The sequence below is a fragment of the Gavialis gangeticus genome, unplaced genomic scaffold (genome assembly GCF_001723915.1).
Source record: "Gavialis gangeticus isolate Ggan-Ray unplaced genomic scaffold, GavGan_comp1, whole genome shotgun sequence".
Taxonomy (NCBI): Eukaryota; Metazoa; Chordata; order Crocodylia; family Gavialidae; genus Gavialis; species Gavialis gangeticus.
Window position 1 is genome coordinate 24742538 of NW_017729025.1, and position 9435 is coordinate 24751972.

Below are 9435 nucleotides of genomic sequence, written 5' to 3' on the forward strand. Positions count from 1 at the left end.
GTGGTACTCTCAGACAAACACTATATGTGCTACAACACAGAGGTGGGCAAGAATATGCATATCAGCCAAACTATTTCAGCACTTCCGCTTGGGAGAGACAATTTCCCTGCCAAAGTGCTGCAACAGAGCTAAGACCATCCTTATTGCAGGTTACAATGACAATGGTCTAAAACCAGGTCATATTTTATTCATATTTGACCTCCTGATAAATTGTATCTTTCTGGAGATTCCTACAGAAAGGGGTTTAGGGACCCTGGAAACTCACTTTTGCCTGATGATGTAATCTTGAAATTCTTGGCTGCAAGGAGTCGAGAGGTTTGGTCGCCTCACTGAAAGGATCCCATTTCCATGCAGAGGCCGCTACTGTGCGGCTGCCCACAGCCAGCTTAAGCAACTTTGGGACCATCTGCAATGTTCTAGTTTTAGACAGAAACCTTCCCTTTTACCTCCTCTGACCGTGCCCCCAAACTCAACCCCATGAGGCAAGGACATAGAATAGGTGTGTTCAGATCTGGGGAGTATGTGTTTGTGGTGGGAGTTAGAGGGCTACTGGATGAGTTGCTAAGGAGAAGGGGAGACTAGTGCTGTGCTGAAGGCTCGGTATGCTCCACTGCTCAGTAAGTCCTAATTTTTCTGGCAAATTCACTGTATTCTGTAGCAGCACCAGAGAAATTTTAAAAAATAGTTTGCAGGGAGTGTTCGTGACATAAAGAACAGAATCAGTACAGCAACTGCTCTGTTATTAACTCTCAGGTTAGATTCAGTTTATTTTAGGCTCCCCCTGCACTTTCAGTGTTTGACATGGCACAGACTTCTCTCCTGACAACGTCTAGCTGCCTTGTAGAGCTCACCAGGAAGGTAGCTGGAGATCTGGGTAGGAGACAGTCGAAGTTTTTCGGTGCCTGAGACTGAAAGGATGTCTGGGACAATCAGATAAAGAACCTGGGCTGGTTGTTTCTGCTCAAAACATCAGCAGAGAAATAGTTCATTTAAATTATCCTTAGGTTTCAGAATTAAAACATCAGTTCCTGGGAGACTGAAACATCAACTGAAGGAAATGGGAGGTGTGGACTATCACACACCCGCAAACCAGCAGCTCCAGGGAGTCTTCTACCAGAGAAGCACAACTCCCTCCCGCCATAGAAGGCACAGACAAAAGGGACAATTTTTGCTCAGTCTGGCCCCTGAAAGCAGATTGTGTGAGGGTTCAGATGGAAGACATTCCAAAATGAAGTGCCTTCATTAATGTCTGTCTGTGCACACCAGAAGCAGGGCTGGGCTGACGCAGCTGAGCCCTACTCCCTGTGCTGTCGTCACCATGGGAAGGGGGAAAAGGAGCAGAGGGAATTTAGTTTGGGGGTTTTGCAGCTTGTGCTAGAGGGTCGGGTAGGCAGCTTGGAGCCCTCCTGAGGTGGGGGTGGCTCCAAGCCACCTGCCCTATCCTCCAGTGCTGGCTGAAAAAAACCCAGACTAAACTCCCACTGCTCCCTAGCCCCCACTCCCATTCTGAAGACAGAGCTGGGGCTGGATGGCGACAGGCACAGGACTAGGGGAGAGCAGCTGCAGACTGGCAGCCTTTCCAAATTGCAGATGAATACCCCAACCCTTGGGACCCAAGAGTGAACATTTATTGGGTCTGGGGGTCACTGTAACTCATAGTGCTTCCTGTGAAGTGCTATGAGTTACTGTGGGGAGCTGCACTTCTGTCTGCGCCTTTTGCATTCCTTTCTCTACCCTGCTCCCCTGCTGGGACTGGCTGAATTCTGCTTTTCTCCACTCACAGAAGCCAAGAGCAGCATTTGGGCTTACACTGAATTTACCTCATTCAGCTGAATGTATGTGTTCCCACCTACTCTGCATATTACAAAACTAACACATGCACGTACATATGTCATCTGGTATATGTCTGGAAATATGAAAAGGCTGTTTGGTAGTTTAAGTTTCCATAATTTAAATGGCCAGGTACAAATAAGTTGTCACAATCTATAAAAACTAATGGTGAGGCTTGACTTCATTTCATAGTTTCATCTAGTTCTTGGAATAAATGTAGTTATGTGTGTTCTAAACAAATTCCCAGCCCAACATGTAGGAATTGTAAATGGCTGTGAAAATATCCACATCCCTTGTAATGGAACGTCTGAAGCCTGAAAGAATACATGATGTTATGGGACAGAACAGAGGAAGAGAGATTAAGTCACGAATAATTCTGCTTCTCTGAAGATTTCTTTTAACTGGATTTCTATATATTAGTGCCAATTCTCTGGCTTGAGATAAGTCAAAGCCATCTCAAACAAGGTCAACTCAACTCAAATGTCAAAGATTTTTGGCAAAACTGTTTGAAAAAAATGAAAGAAAATTGTTTTTGACAAAATTTCCAGAGGAAATTTTCAGATTTTTTTAAACTCTTTTTTTTTAAACAAAATGTTTGAGGTTGAAATCCCAGTTTTCCACAGCTGACTGAAATAAAAGAACATGAAATATAGGAAATGAATTCATGCTCCCAAACTGCTCCTGGGGAGTTCTTCCAGTCTGGTCTATGCCAGAAAAACAGGGTCTGAGTACAAACTTCATAACCAAAGAATGGATGTGGTGTTTACATGCTGTCATGAGCGGAAATGTCTCACTGTGGATAATACAGGGTTCTCACATACGTCCAATGTAGTGTTTTGTGACTGCTATCTTCTGCATCAGGTTTAATGAAGACTCAAAATGGGATGTGAATTAGCACAACAGGGATACTTTTAGTGGGATGTACCACAAGAATCAGATTTTCCCATTCTGACGTTGACTTTTTATTTGCCAGTTCAGTTGCAAAAGTGTCCAACAGCACATATCACAAAGGAAGCACCAATAAGCAGAAGGCTGAACATGCATGGAAATTACATGCTAATATGCAGATCAGTTCAGTGAAAACTTCTGCACTTAACATTACATAAATTTGAGGCATTCTGCTGGATTTTAGCCAATTTAAAAAGATATATCTATCTGTAGCTTGACAGAAGGATAGCTCTTTCCTCTTTTCATCCTAATTAAAGGTAAACTGCCCATGGTCAGACCAAAGTAAATATAAAACTCATGGCTCAACACAAATCTGCTCTTATCTGAATAAAGTTAATGGTGTCTGTTGACACTGCATGCTGTAGGGTGATCAAGGGGGATTATAGTGTTTCCTCAGATATGGGAAGATGCAACAATGGAAACCGATAATGCAAGACATGAGGGAGAGTTTCCATATCGTGTCATTTTAGATATCAGTTTTTAAGGTTCCGCAGCAGGAAGGATGGTCTAGTGGACAGGATGTGAGACTGGAATTCAGGAAACTTAGGCTCAGTTCTAGGCTCTGTCACAGGCAACCAGTGAAACTTTGGCAAAGTCATTTTCTATATTATGTACCTCTCTCTGTAAAATGGAGAGATTACTAATGTGACTAGAATGATAAATAAACTCAGGTTTATGAGGTGCTCACATGATGTGGGTGATAAATAAATAGTAGGAAGTGCCAACTGTGCCATGCTACAAGATACCCTAGACCAGGGGTTCTCAACCCCGGGCCGTGGCCCGGTGCCAGGCCGCAGTGGGTTGGCTGCTGGTGCACAGCACAGTCAGCTGCCAGACTGGAAGTGACCACGCACCGGCAAACCGTAGCCCCCCCCCCCGCCCAGAGCTAGGCGGAGAGGCCACGGCTCGTTCTGCAGCAGCGCAGGGTTTGGCCTACACCCCTGCCTGGGGGATGGGGGTATTCTTACTCAAATTCCAACTGTGGTTGGCTGTGACTGCTGGACCATGGTTTGCTGGGCTGCGGCATAAAAAATTTGGGAACCCCTGGCCTAGACAATAGCAGGATACCACTAAAAGTAGATCCCACTCCTAACTGGGGAAACATTCTTATTGTAGGAAATGGCTCTCACTATATTTGATGTCTTTCACTACACTGACGCACATGCACACCAAAGTGTTACGGTCCATTGCGAGTATAAAGTCTTAAGTGTCAGCTTGATTGACAGAATGTCTAGTGCTTGAGTTACATGATCTTTCTCCTTTTGGTAACATGACATTTTGGGGAAAATGCTGTTTGTTCTATGACAGATTATCCTGGTCTTTCATCTTATCTACTAAATGACCTCACCCTTTCAGCATAAGCACACGATAGATGTGCTTCAAGTAATGCAAGTCCCCATTGGGCTTTACAATAACCTTTTGAGCAAATGTTTAAAATGTGCTTGGTATTAGAAGGTGAATGAAGATGAGTCAGTTGGCCCACTGCTAGTATGCCATGCTACCACACAGGGCAACAGAGCTCAGGAAGGTTGCTTGAACAAGAGAAGTTCAAATGTTTGCCATTTTTAAGACAACACATAACGAATGAATTCCAAGCTCCCTCGTCTAGGAGCAGTCCTAGTAAAGAGAGTGGAAATGGCAAATAACACATCTGCAGAGCTTGATTGTCTTTAGAATAGTTTATACTATACCATTGGCTGCATAAAGAAAAAGGTGAGAACATTCATTTTGTAGTGTATCAGCATGCTCAACTAACTAAAAAAAACCTAGAAAATGGCTTCTCTGTATTATATGTGGAACGGGAAGAGCACAGATCCACAAATGTCTAATGTTTTTCAACCAAGAAGCCTTTGATTTACCAGTTCTTCAAATAGATCCATTATAGGCTTTTAATAGACTAAATTGTGTAATACATCTATAGGACATACAGTAGTTGAATAGTATATACAGATGGCATTTTACAAAATTAGAAAGAATTGAAATAGAGCAAAATCCAACAATGCCTTATCCCATAAAACTTTCTTTCTGCACTACATGAAATATTATCCTACAAGCTAAACTAGAAAAATATGACTGAATGTCTTTTTTTAGTTTCTACAAAGCTTTTTCATCCAGAAAAAAATTACAAAACAACCATTGAGTTATCAGATAGACAACACTGTTGCACACAGACAAAATAAGTGGGCATATACAGACCTGCAATTTGAATACATAGAGTTTGTTTTTATAAAGTATTTTTTCTCTCTCCACCTCACTGTCTTATTTTAGGGCTGCTGGCCTTTCTACAGCAAAATACAACCTTCTCCTTTTTTGGCTCTGTGTAATTGATAAACTGAAGCCATTTGGCTTTAGTATAAAGCCTGAATTTTAAGAATCCATTGGTTTTTTTACTTCAAATATTTAAAGGGCATAATATGAAAGACAAAATAGGAAAGAGAAAAATAATTAGTCTCAAAAGATGAAGTCTGGAGACTCATTACGGCTGTAGTTTTATGTAATATAATGAAGTAGGTATTCATGTGTCTTGGTAACAGAAGTGTTCCTAACCCACATGTAGAAGCTTTGGTGTTTCTGGGGAAACTTGCTGAAGAAAGGCCCACTGAACTTTGGGTGGAAGCAAGATATGGGCCACACTGGTTGGGAAGGGTATGCAAAAGCTGGCAAAGCATAAAACCTGGGGAAATGTTTTTAAATGACAATGATTTTCCCTTTTTGAAATTAAAAAAAGCCAAGGAGGTATGTTCAGAGTCACCCATGCAGAGTGGGGCAAAACTGTTGATTATTACTTGAGCTAATGCTCATAGTTAAACCCAGGGTCTTTCCAGGGTTTGTTAAAAGTTCTGGACCATGAATACAAAAGCACAGGTTTTAAAGAGTGCCACATATCCACCCAGTTGCCTCACTGGTTCCTTAAAGTCTGACTACTTGTGTGTTTTTCTGTACTGGTGAAAATGATATACACCATGCCCAGTGCTGTGCTCCCCTTAGTGCTGTTTTCATTGTCCCAATGCCTGGCTGGCTGGCCGGTCCCTAAGTACATAAGGTGTTACTCAAGCAGGAGTCTTGAGTTTGTTCTTGCCTTTCCAATTTTGTGAAAAACAGTTCTGCCACCACACAAAAGGGGATGACAAAGACCAGGAGCCAGGCACCAGAAAGAACTGTAAGAAACTCTTGAAACTTGCAGTTACTCCCACAAATTTTGGACAGTTTTCAACCAGGATTTCATTCAAACAAGAATATTAATTGGACAGAAATAAGCAAAGAAGTCAAAGGCAGGCAGGCAAAACAAATTGTTATGAAGATTCAGAGAGCAAAGCTGAACCTAAATATCGCATCATAGTATACTAAACTGCTTATAAAAGGGTCATTGATCCCAAGCACCCCAAATAATGAACTATATCTTTATAGATAAATTAATCTTGCTTTGAAGTAAAATAGTCTCTTTCCTATGTATTAATAAACATTCATTGCACAGAATTCTTTGTAAGTAAATATATTAAATTTAGTAGCTAAGAATGTATAAAATTATCTTATTAATACATCTGGCCAGTAGCTATTAGTGATCATTGCACATTGAAAAGCTTCTTTCAGGGAAAATTATTACTGGACGGAGAGTGCACCTGGAAGTAAATTTAGAGTGACTGTTGGAAGGAACGGTGTTATTCCCATCCATTTCCAGCAAGCTGCTCGTTCCAGCTGAGACACTGATTAGAAGCGCAGAACCTGTCCAGTCCTGAGAAGGAATGCACCGTGGATGCTCCCGCCCTGTACCGTGATGGTTACTGATTGGTGGAATCCAGACAGCATTCCATTACATTCTGGCAAATGGGAAGTCAGTCCGGCCCAAAACATCACCTGCCAGGGGCTAGGGCCCAGAGTGGGGCTTTCCCACCAGAGGAAAAGGCTACAAGGACCACGGCAGACACAGAGAATCCAGGCAAGCTTAGGGTCATCCATGGTGCTCTTGTTCTCAGTACCAGCTCTGGCCTCTAAGGTGCATAATCCACATCTCTCTGGCTGTACCTGCTCCCAGGGCCTCAACAGAAGAGATAAGAGCCCCAGGCCATATGTTCTTTAATAGTTAGTGTTAATATGGCAGGCGTGAGGATGAAATACATCTCCCTGAGCCCTACCCTGCCCATTCCTCCCACACACTGCCCCATTTTTCCCTCTTCCCCCAGAGCAGACCTTGAGCTGTGGAGGAAGGTCTGTGTGGGATGCAGAGGAGGGGCTGCCTCATGTTATTGCAGTGAGGTCACTGGGGACAGTTTGGGCCTTATTTTATACACCAGACATAATAAAATAATAGTCACAACAGTTCTTATGAAAACTGTGGAACAAATTCAGCCCTGGTGGAAGCAGGGGCTGTTTCTAGTGGCTTCAATGGAGATGGTAATCCATCACACCAGGGCTGAATCAGGCCCTGAATTGTGTGTACAAACAACACAATCCACCCAATCAAATCTACAACAAACAGTCTCACTCTACAAACACCAGTGACTAAGTATTCCAGTTCATCAATGCACATCAATAAAGCATTTCTAAAACTTCTGACTTCTTGTTTAAAATGCAGTTAATAAGAGGCTGGTTCACTTCAATTTGCACAGATTGGTCAAAGGGTGAGTACTGCTCTAATCTGTACCTACAAAGGTAATCTTGAATTTCTATGTCACTATTTATGCAAATGTTACACTTGTGTCTCTATACAAAAAGTTACAAAGTCAAATGGTGACATTATATTACAGCTATTGTCCATAATATCACAGTGCTAGTTATAAATGGCTAAAAACAAGAAAGATTTTTAGATTTAACAAGTTCCTTCTGTAGAATGATAACCCCCTTGTGCTGCTGTTGGTACCTGAAAGCAGCCTTGCTTTAAAATGTGAATCCACTAAAATATGCTAATTGAAATTGAGAGCATTTTCACTTTGTGATCACATTGTAACTGAAATGTGGTTTTTTTTAATGCATCCCATTGGTTCTTCAGGAAAATTAAGCAAATAATATGAATCCCAGCCTGAAAAAATTTAAATGTTGAAATATAAACAGTTCTAAAGCCCATACATTTCTGACCATGTATTAACTAAATAAAAACCTTTGCAGATTTAAATACAGATTATTTTGACATGTCTTCAGAATGTGTTAGCTTTTCAACAATGCTCACAATGAAGTTTCACTTCTGAGACCTGGCGGTTCCTAGTCATCCTCTTCCGTTCTGTTTTCAATGGTATCTGTATTGTCTTCCGCTTCTTGAGCTGGATGTGCTAAAGTATCTGCAAAGAGGTAGTTCATCAGTATTTATTTCCTCATATGGCTATGACAACCCTGCTTGATTCACTGTGCTCGCTGAAGTAGATAATACACATTTGTGTGTTCAGACTTACAATTAGTAATTAACTGTACTTTCAAACCAGCTGTGACATTCAGAGTAGGGAACACTAGCTGCACAGCAACTCAAGTTTCCAGGTGACTACAGACACCGAAAATTGATATTACTGAAATGGAAAGGTGCTGATTACTCTTGTTTAAGGTATAACAACTCCCACTGAAGTCTCTGGCAATGTAGCAGCTGAATAAAGACTGCAGGAACATGCCTTGTTAATGAAATCTGCTAGAGCTCCCAGTACCAAGGACCTCAGATACTGGTCTTTCAACTATTGCTCAGCAAAAATTAGTGGTCATGATACGCAAGCAAGGCTTGTAAATGTAGATCCTTTTAACATTTCCTCTTGAATTAGACAGAATGATTATACCCTGCTATCGCCACATGCCTAAAGCCCAAAAATACCAGCTGAAATGGCGTATCGTTTGACTGACTTCAAGAAAAGAGCTATTTGCTATTGCCTGATTCTGCCTCTTGAAGATAAGGGAAACTGCAAACAGCAGGGGAAGAATATAGCATCTGATTTTGCAACCACTACTCTCAAAGGCAGCCCTGCTGAAGCCAGTGGGAGTTAGGACTTCAAATGTTGATGCCTTTAAATGCAAACTACATAAAAGTTTGTAGAGATGGGGGAATATTGAAGCTAAACAAAAATGGAACAAATAGAACAGCCTACATAATGCAGATCTTAGTATAAGACATATACTCTGACACGTTCATATCTCTAGCTAGAAATTTACCACTACGTGACACCATTAGTGATTATGCCTGAGCACGTTAAAAATAACGAACATCTCAGTAACAGTCTGAAAACACACAGGTATTAGACATTTTGCTTCTAAGCTAATATATATATGTATATATACAGAAGGTGATTATACAGCTTTTGAGACGCTTGTTTCTTGGGTCACAGTGAACTGCTAATATGTAACAAGCTGACTTTTGGTCATTTGAATAGACAGTGGCAAATTTGCTGGATTTTAAACTTTTCAGATACTCTAGTGCAGAGGTGGCCAACCTGCAGCACAAGTGCCATAAGTAGCACAGGCAGCCTCAGCAGACTAGAGAGGGAACAGGGAGCATGGCCTCAGACAGAACAGGAAGCAGAAAGGAAAGCAGCAAATCAGGCAAACAGCCCAGGGAAGAAAGCAGAGCAGCAGATCAGGCAGGGGAAGGGATGGGAGTGGCATTCAAGGATGGTAGAGGGCTAATTTATAGCCCCCCTGCCACAAGGTTGGCCCCCACTGCTCTAAAGATCTAGAGTTGGAGGAATG

The 9435-nt window shown here is 41.7% G+C and overlaps 1 protein-coding gene across 1 annotated transcript in view; it reads right to left on the minus strand.

Annotated features, from left to right (window-relative positions):
• Positions 1-5716: 5716 nt before the first annotated feature.
• Positions 5717-9435, minus strand: part of LOC109298431 (protein LBH) — a 26421-nt gene continuing 22702 nt past the window's right edge. Inside the window, exon 4 of the mRNA XM_019518527.1 lies at positions 5717-8051. Coding sequence (XP_019374072.1) covers positions 7975-8051 — 77 coding nt within the window. The 3' untranslated portion in view covers positions 5717-7974. The remainder of the gene's footprint in view (positions 8052-9435) is intronic.